Source organism: Myotis myotis, unplaced genomic scaffold (assembly GCF_014108235.1).
Source record: "Myotis myotis isolate mMyoMyo1 unplaced genomic scaffold, mMyoMyo1.p scaffold_m19_p_16, whole genome shotgun sequence".
In the NCBI taxonomy this organism is placed as follows: Eukaryota; Metazoa; Chordata; class Mammalia; order Chiroptera; family Vespertilionidae; genus Myotis; species Myotis myotis.
The window spans coordinates 45,229,647-45,239,781 of NW_023416320.1; the positions used below are offsets into that span (position 1 = coordinate 45,229,647).

General features: G+C 40.1%; 1 protein-coding gene across 1 annotated transcript; it reads left to right on the plus strand.

Annotated features, from left to right (window-relative positions):
• Positions 1–653: 653 nt before the first annotated feature.
• On the plus strand, positions 654–4,155 carry SNAI2 (snail family transcriptional repressor 2). Its single transcript, XM_036338709.1, has 3 exons — positions 654–789; positions 1,510–2,055; positions 2,948–4,155. The coding sequence occupies exons 1-3, from the start codon at positions 711–713 to the stop codon at positions 3,127–3,129; spliced, it is 807 nt and encodes a 268-aa protein (XP_036194602.1). The 5' UTR covers positions 654–710; the 3' UTR covers positions 3,130–4,155.
• Positions 4,156–10,135: the final 5,980 nt, after the last annotated feature.

The window sequence follows — 10,135 nt, forward strand, 5'->3', positions numbered from 1 at the left end:
GCCCGGGAAGCCCCCGCCGCGAGGGAGGCGCCCTCCTCGCTTACGGGCCTTTTGCTTCTCGCCTCTGCCTTCCTTTTGCAAAAGCCAAGAGATCATTGTTTTGCTTCGGTGCCAGCAAAACCTCTCCAGATGTCACTTCCAAATACGGGCTTTCTTCACCCCAGGGCTGACCCGGGGTCCTGCAGGGCACCCCTCTGGCCCCGCGAGCCTTTGGTCCCCGGGCGCTGGCTCTGCCTGGCATCCGGAGGCCAGGCTGTGTTTTATAGAAATCACGGTTCCCGGGACGATCCAGCGCGCAGAGAGCACGGAAACTGGCAGAGCTAAGGACGTGGAATTACCTCTTGAAAATACTTAGGCACTTGTTTCTCTCTCTCCACCGAAATCCCGAAGCACAGCCCATTTTGAAGCAGAATCATTTGGTCTGACAACAGATTCTTCCTCTGTTCACAGCTGTCCCAGAGGGAGGAGCTGAAACCCGAACCTCTGGGCGGCGATTGGCTCCTGCCCGCGGGAGAGAGGAAAAAACCCACCCAGCCCCGGCGCGGGCTCAGTCCCGACCGGAGCCCGGCGACTTCAGAGGCGCCCGCCCTCCCTCCGCGCACCTGAGCGGCGGCCGAGCCCCGCCGGCCACGATGCTCTAGGGACCGGCCGCGTCCTCCCGCCGGACCGGACCGTTATCCGCGCCGGCGCCCGCCAGACCCGCCCGCAAGATGCCGCGCTCTTTCCTGGTCAAGAAGCATTTCAACGCCTCCAAAAAGCCGAACTACAGCGAACTGGACACACACACAGGTAAAAAATAATAATAATAAAAAGGAAGGGAGGGAGGGGTGAAGGGAGAGAAGGAGAGAAATTTAAAAAAAAGGAATTATACCTATATGCATCTAAAATATATAAATATCTATTACAACTCCAATACTATTACAAAAGAACTAAATACTAGATTGTTTTCCTTTTAAGTCACGTCCTAAAAGAGAGTTCAGATTATTTTGACCACTTAGGATAAATTTTAATTGAAAACTTTTGAAACTTTTAACTGACAAGGAAAACTTCATTCAACTCTTTGCAACTTCGTTTTCTAAAGCTTGTATGTACATGCATAATGAATATATGGAAGATGAGTAACACAATACGTAACTGTTGAAGTATTGCTTTTTTCATGTAAGAAGGCTCCTTTCCTTTAGAAAGCAGCTTGGTTCACACACATCTTTGTACTTGGAGTCACAGACCTGCAACTAGCCCATGCATAAAACGAAAAACGGCTTTTCTGTATCTTTACAAATAAAACCTAAGCGTTTCCTTCTCCCTGCTGACTGTGAAGGCACTGGTCTAGCTCCTGTCACACTCTATGCAGGAGGCATAGCTGTGCATGAAGTACACTAACTACCACTAGCAGCAAGGGTGGAGGTTAAATGAAATCTCCATGAGAGAGCACTGTACGTGTTGCCAAGTAGCCTCTCAGTGTATGTTTAATGCTTTACCTTAATCTCTGCTTTTCCCTTCTTCCCCTAGTGATCATTTCCCCGTATCTCTATGAGAGTTACCCCATGCCTGTCATACCACAACCAGAGATCCTCAGCTCAGGAGCATACAGCCCCATCACCATGTGGACTACGGCAGCTCCATTCCACGCCCCGCTACCCAATGGCCTCTCTTCTCTTTCTGGATATGCCTCATCCTTGGGTCGAGTGAGTCCCCCTTCTCCATCCGACACCTCATCCAAGGACCACAGTGGCTCAGAAAGCCCCATTAGTGATGAAGAGGAAAGACTACAGTCCAAGCTTTCAGACCCCCATGCCATTGAAGCTGAAAAGTTTCAGTGCAATTTATGCAATAAGACCTATTCAACTTTTTCTGGGCTGGCCAAACATAAGCAGTTGCACTGTGATGCCCAGTCTAGGAAATCTTTCAGCTGTAAATACTGTGACAAGGAATATGTGAGCCTGGGCGCCCTTAAGATGCACATTCGGACCCACACCTTACCTTGTGTCTGCAAGATCTGTGGCAAGGCGTTTTCCAGACCTTGGTTACTTCAAGGACACATCAGAACTCACACTGGTAAGAGAAAACGTAGACAGGAGCGTTGCTCTCTAGCAGACGGAAGCTCTGGGTTGGCACTGGGGTTTGCATTGAGTAGTGACAGTGCTTTTAATGATGGATGATCATTTATAGCTACTTCCTGATGACTCAAAAAGTCCTTGGAGCACACACTGCTTCATTTCTGTTTTAACAGCCTCTGCTCCAGAGGCTGCAAACAGGATTGAGACTTTGGAAAGTAGATTCAGAAGGTTTGGTCTCAAAGATCAGTTAGAAAATCAGGAAAGAGGTACTTGAATGTTTGTTCTGTGAAACCGCTTCCAATAATTAGCAAATAGAAATGTTGCTATCTCAAAGCATGTGATTGATAGATGGTTTTCCTCCTATAGTTTCCTGTTAGTCGTCTTTTTGCTGTAATATATATCACCCTATAGCAAGGTGCATTAATTAGAACTGAACTTGCTTTCAGTTGCTTTGCTTTTTGCTGCTGATTTTTAAAAATTTATTCCTAGCACATTCTGCAGGGAGTCAAGGCATTTATCCAGGCTTAGTCATAATACAGAAAGAGGGAAAAGGGGAAATATTGGGAAATGTTGGGAGGAGCTAAACATGAGCTTTACCTGCTGAAGCAGAAAGTTTTAATTAGTGAAAGTCCTAAACATACATGAATCATTTCTACATACTGGCAGCAGCAATAAATAGTATGCTTAATGTGATTTTTTAATGCAACTTTCAAATGTATCTTAAAGGGTTAGGTAGTAAAATAAGTATGTGTTATGGGGAATTTTAATCAAGTTTTGCTGCTTCTCATTCTTTTGGCAAAATGTGGTTATTCATGAACGTTATCTGTCTTTACGTTTCCTCTAAAAACACTGACTGTCTTTCTTTTCCTCCCACTCCACCTCCACCCCAGGGGAGAAGCCCTTTTCTTGTCCTCACTGCAACAGAGCATTTGCAGACAGATCCAATCTGAGGGCTCACCTGCAGACCCACTCTGATGTAAAGAAATACCAGTGCAAAAACTGCTCCAAAACCTTCTCCAGAATGTCTCTTCTGCACAAACATGAGGAATCTGGCTGCTGTGTAGCACACTGAGTGACGCAATCAATGTTTACTCGGACAGAATGCATTTCTTCACTCCGACCAAATGATCAAGAAAAGTCCAAAGGCATTTTCTCTTGTGCATATCGACCAAATAATATGTATAGACACACACACACACACACACACACACACACACACACACACACACACAAAGCTGCAAGAGCATGGAATCCATGTGTTTAAAGTTAATCCTTTCCATGTGAAGTTTAAAAGTCCTATATATTTACTGACAGCTAGATAGAGAGAATAAAAGACAAGGATCTTTCTCTTCAAAGGCGAAGCAAAAGCACATTGTATCTTTTCTTACTAAGAAAGAATGCAAAGATTTACATTGCTGCCAAATCATTTCAACTAAAAAGAACAGTATTGTTTTGTAATAGAGTTTGCAATAGAATTTCTTATAGGAAGAGAATCTGCCAGACACGATCTCAGGTGCCTTATAAACTATTCCAAGTTTACTTCATTACATGTCTAATGTCTGGTTACCGTTGTTGAACTAAAACTTTTTTTGATCGCCTGTAATGCTTTAAACTGTATTTTTAGGGGAGAGAGGAAGATAAAGAACAAGAACAAAACACGGGAGACTGTATTAAAAGTGTTTTTGTTTTTGTGTTTGTTTTGCCAATAAACAGTATGTGCCTTGGGAGGAGGAAAAGATGAGCTTTGAACATTCCTGGTGCATGCTCCATGTCTTACTTTTAAGATAATTTTTAATGATTTTTCTAAAATTAATTAAAGATGGGAATAAGTGCAAGAAAGGATTCTTAGAAACTCAGTAATGTACTTAAACTATTTTAAATGCATACACCAAATGCAATCTATACAACACCCTTTTCAAGTGCCTTAATTGTATAGTTGCTGAGTTAATGTAAATTTGTGTTTATTTTTATATGATTGAATGAATTTTGTATGAAAAAGATGTTTTCTACAGCTAATGTTGAGACTTGTGAAATTATGTCTCTTTTTTAAAAACAATTTTTGAGGTCCTTTTTTACAATAAACATTTTTGATTTAAAATCTAATGTTTGTATACTATTTTCAGGGACTTTACTTACTTCATGATTAGTACCAAACTGCTACACAAAGAAGTGTTTCTTTTGTTAATAAGAGAAAAAGTGAAGTGTTTTTTATGAATATTAAGTGATATTTTACATGTTCGCTTATAATAAACTGCTAGGACTTTTTCTTTACTCTTAAGATAACCATTAGAAAGACATCATCATGATGGCAGCTTGTTAAAAGAGCCCTTTTAAAAATATAACACTTTATGAATGCTAAAAATATTTACATTATTGATAAGAATATTGTTAAGACTTTATTTATGATGATTTTATTATGTTTGCTTTATGAAATCAAAGTATAAACTTTATCATATTAACCACTGAAACAGTTTAAGATTTTTAAAAGAAATATTATTTACAGAGATGCGGGAGGAAAAATAAGAAATCTGCATGAAAAGAACAGGAAAAAATGGACTTATCACAAATCACACCAGTTGGAAAAGTACACCATGCCAAAAAAAAAAAAAAACCCCAAAACAAACAAACAAACAAAAACCCTACACCTAGTAACATAAACTATGCAATAGGTTTTATGGGAGTTGTCCTACATGGTAGAAACTTAAGGTTTCCTTTATGGTATTTTGATCCAAACACAATCTGTACTTGATACAATATAGCATGACCACCACTCCATATACAAGCACATGCCTTCCAAATTCATGTCTACTAACTCACGTAAAAATGCTAACCATCATAGTCACTTTAACAATCACCAAACTCGGTATTTGAATTCAAACTTCTGACCCTCTATAAAGATGATTCTTCCTGCTATAACTCTCTCTGGTATGCTCAGAACTTGCAGAATTGTTTTTTCTTATAATGTCCAAATAAAAGACAAAATTAGTATCTCAAAGATATCAGTTACAGGCCATTAACAAGAGTCCTAAAATGCCAAACTATTCCCTTAATGTTCATACACATTCTACTGTATGTTACATTTAAATATTTAGTCAATATATAAAAGGGGTGTGTATTTAACTAATGCCCTTCAATTTAATATTTGACTTTTATTGTTTTTATATTTCAGAACATGTATCACAAAAGTAAAATTATTTAGAACAGCAATTTATACATGTAAAATAAATGGCTGATAGCTTGACTGGGGCATTCTAAAGTCATCAAAATACCACTGTAGTTAGTGTATTTGGTGTAGAAACTATTGCATTTAGTTTAGAAACAATTGCTTGAAAGTTTTCAGGCCAGCTAATGTGTATAAATATCTTTTGCTGTTATTGTTATTCCTCACGCAAGGATATTTTTTCCATCGATTTTTTAGAGAGGGTGGAAGGGAAGGGGAAGAGACAGAGAGCGAAACATCAATGTGAGAGAGACACATCGATTGGTTGCTTCCCACACCCATCCCGGGATCGAGGTAACAACCAAGGTATGTGCCCTTGACTGGAATTGAACCCAAGACCCTTCAGCCTGCAGGCTGATGCTCTGACCACTGAGCAAAACTGGCTAGGGCATGTGTAGAAATATATTATGCGATATTCCAGGTATAACTGATTGGCTATACCAGGAATCACATCTACACATGTTTCCTTCCCTTATTTGTAGATCTATAAGCAAGTAGTTTCTTGGTGTCTAAAACAAATAATATTCTAAAAGGAAAAGTCTGTTTATTGGGTTAAATTTTAGTGAAGAATTAGTGGGAATATTTTTTGCATTGTATTTCAACTTTGTCTTCATCATTGTAACTTCATTCTTGGTTCAAATACTTTTCTGTCATTAAGGTAACATGAGTCTGAATTACTATACATAAGATATTAAGATTTTTTATACATTCAGTAATATTTTAGAATTTTTAGCATTTTACCAGGGTCTTTGACTAGATGTCTGCTCTCCTACCACACATAAGACCTGGCTCAAATATTAGTTCCTTCGAAATACTTTTCCAAATTTGCTTTTTTGGGGAAACTTTATGTCATTCATAAAATAGTACTTACCTTACTATATAGCAAGTATTTGTTGATATTTTTCTTTTTCAGTAGACGAGCATCTTTAAATCATAAATTCCTAGTACCAAGCACAGCCTCTGAAACACAGACATCAACAAATTGCTAGTGATTGGGTAACTAGATAAGATAATAGAAATTGATGAAAAATAGTTTGCAGATCTAAAATAAATTCAACGTACCTTCCTTTACTGCAAAGGCTTCATCATTTTTGAGAGACCTTCCAAGCACATTTATTGCTATATCGTCTAACTTAGTGGTGACAACCTCCCCCTGCCAACAGATGAGATGCTCCAAAGGGGCAAATATAGTGCACACGGACCAGGCTTGATAGACACTCTGAGAGCTCGAGTTTTGAAAACTACAGATTTTAATAATAGGTGCATATGCTAATAAGCAATCTCCATATCCTTAATTTGTTTCATATAATATGAGAAAGTGTGTTATGGCAGGAAGAGCACCAGCTTTTAAATTCAACGTGTGTGTTATTGGCTTTATGCCCTAATGCAACTTAGCTTAACCTATTGGTGTTTTTTCCTAAAGTATAAGTTAGGAATACACTATTAGTATTGTAACTAAGTGCTAAGCAGTCCCTTGCACTTATAGGCCTTGCAGATCATAATATCAGATACCCAATGTTATTAAATGCTTAATATATACCTGTTTTTGTACTAGAAAACTTGCATATGTTATCTTGGATGGTAACCATTTTTCTATGAAACATGCTATAGAAACACTAGTACACAGATAAGGATATTAAACTCAGAGAGGTTGGATAATGAAACCAAGGTAATGAAGTCAGTAAATTGCAAAATTGAAATCCAAACCCAGAAACGAAGAACTGCTGAGCTACTCCCAGTGCACTGACTTACGTTTTGTAAGCATGTAATAGTGATTTGTTGAAAAGGATGATGATAATGTGCCCTGAAAATTAAATAATTTAAGGGTGTATTTAGAAACTTTCTTAATTTGGGAATTTTACAGTAACATATAACTCCTTCAGAGCCACTTCCCAGTTTCTTTCTAGAAATGCTGTTGGCTCTGTTTCCTCCAGGATTGGCCCTGTAAGAAAGGACACTCTTTCTTAAGCAGCTTCCCCAAGTTCTCCTGGAGCCCATTTCCTCTCGTCTGTTCTCAGTGGAGATGAAAAGCAGCTGCTCTCCATCCTCTGTACATTAACACTTCCTCTTCTGAAGGCCACTGTGACTCCCTCGCACACCCACACTTTTCACCCAGGCTTTTATCTTTCTAGACTAAAAAGTCTTCCAAGCTAAACAGTCATTTCTTTCACCACTAAAATGTGGACACTCTGGTGTAATGAGGCAATTATAATTTTGAAAAGTCATAGGCTTCTCTGGCTAAGATCCACACACAAGAAATGGTCCCCTTGCGACATGGGAAAGATTCTGAGCAAAATTAATTTGAGAATGAGTGTTCTGTCATCTAGGGAAGTAACAATTCTCAAATAAGGTGACTTTCTATCATTCTTGTGTTCTCATGAGAGGCAGATGAGGAACACAACTTTTCCCTTTACCTGAGATAGACAGATATCGGGGGGCGGTGGGGGGAGGGTGGAAACACCTTTCATTTAATTTGCAGTGGTAAATATGTATAAATGTGACCCAAGGAGTAAATCTATGGCTAAAGTTAAATTTAGCCCCTCAGCCCTCCAGGAAGTAATAATTACTTTGGGGAAGGCATGCATGTAAAAAAGCAGCAAGCATGGCAACTTTTCCGTTGTGGCACTTGGCCAGACCCCCAAACAATTGGAGATTAGCAGAGGAAATGGCAGCATATCCATGTCCACCAACTCCAAAGGGGCTGGCGAGGTATTTATAGCAATGAGTGGGAGAGCTGCTGTGAATAAAGGCGGGTGTGTTTATATAGTTTGCACACTAGCTCATTTAATTAAGCTCCTCTGGTTATAATGGTCAGTGTAATCCGCTCAGCCAGCTTCTCTGGAAATCTGCAGAGGGCATCGTGAAGCCCTTCGAACATCACTAAGTAATGTTCCTAGACAATGGCCAGGGGAATGGGCCTGTCATGCACCCATTTCAGTGGTTAAGATGGTAGAGAAGGATGGTTGCCTTTCGGCTCGAGTGTATTCTGGGGCTGGGATTTACCCCTCCCCAAGTAAGCAGCACTGGTTGTTATGTTGCTTCTACTGCATAGTTAAGAGGTGGTGATAGTTGATGCTGAGGCATGGGAAGGAAAGATCCAGAGTGAATAAAATAGTGATATGGTCTCCTAACAAAGAAAATGAGTGGGAATTATATTTCTTAGGAGTTCCAACTTCTGCCTACATATCCATCACATGTATAGAGGTCTAAAATTTTCCTGTGTTCTGTCAGTGCTCTTATTTAGGTTTGGCAGAGAGGACAGTGAAAAAGGCTGTCACCTTCAGCCATGTGTGATCGCTCTGAGCTGTAGGCTCTGAGGTCCCGTCGCAGTGCTGGGCTTGTCAACTCTCAGTGTGCAAAGTGTCACCTGTGCGTCTCATTGACATCTTAGTTTGGTGGGCCTGGGGCGGGGCCTGAGAGTCTGCAACCCTAGGCAGCTCACAGGCCATGTCCGTGTTCCTGATCGTTATACCTTACTCCGAGCAGCCAAGCTTTAACCTTACATTCAGCTCCTAGCCCCAGGCCTCTTTCCCACGTGAGCTGAGTTCCTCATCGAATGCAATCCAAAATGTCAGAATCAGAAGCAGGATAGCAGCACCAGGGTCACCAGCAGGCGGGGTCTGGAATATTTCCACACTCCAGGTGCACCTGTGTTGAGGGCAGGGGCGGGGAGATTTCCATCAAAGCCAGTTTATCTCCTCCCTCATCCCAGACTTCTCTGCTCCCCCCCAAGTCACACAGTTCTACATAATAATATGACTTGGCCTCTGTTTTCATTTTCAGATTTCCATATGAATTTCCTGTGTATGTAGCCAGTCTTGCCAGTCCTCATGTACATTTTTAGGGCCCAGAAACACATACTGGCTCTTTTTAGTCTACTCACACCACAGAGACTGGAACGTGCCTTTTTCAGGGAACCTTCTAAAGGTGATTTCTCCCCAAGCTGAAAGGACCACCCACAGTGATGAACTGAGGGGGTTCCTGCTGACAGGCCTGTGGCTCCACCAGCAGGTCATCTGGTGGCTTCCACTGATGGTGTCAGGTAAATTCCTACCTGAGTAGCTCATGGGCTTCTTCCAATCATATTCATGGCTACCTTGCATAAGCAACGTGCTTAGGCTATTCCTGCACTATTATCTTTTAAATATATTTGACATTTTGTCAAGTGTACATACATTATTTGATGTATTTATTCTCCAATTCTCTGCTTACTTTTACTCATGTCATTTCAATTTAATGAATTATTATTTATTAACATGCATGTAAAATTGAAAATAGGCATTCTTAGGGAAAATTATTATCTCAGAATTGATGACAAGCAACTCTTCCATCTCTTTAAATATTTCCTAATATCTAAACCTATCCAAAACACAATAAAAAGATAATAGATAATTAAATTGAATATCATTTTACTTCAAAAATGTATTATTGAATAAATTTATATAGTGAAGGACTGCCCTATTTCTTATATTACAGAACAATTTGGCAAACATTATTTTTAAAAGTATTTTTATTGATTTTTAAAGAAAGAGGAAGGGAGAGGGAAAGAGAGAAAGAGAAAGATCGATGTGAGAATGAAACATTGATCAGCTGCCTCCTGCATGCCCCCTACTGAGGATCAAGCCCACAACCTGGGCATGTGCCCTGGCCAAACCTTTTGGTGCACAGGATGACGCCCTACCAACTTAGGCACACTGGCAGGGCAAGCTTCACGTTGTTAACCACATGCTGATACATGGTATTCTCAGGTAAAATACAGTGAGCTTATTTTAAAACCATGTTTGTTACAATGAAAATGAGCACACAACAACCTAAAATCTATGAGGGACAATGAAAGCAGTCCTAAGAGGGAAATTTA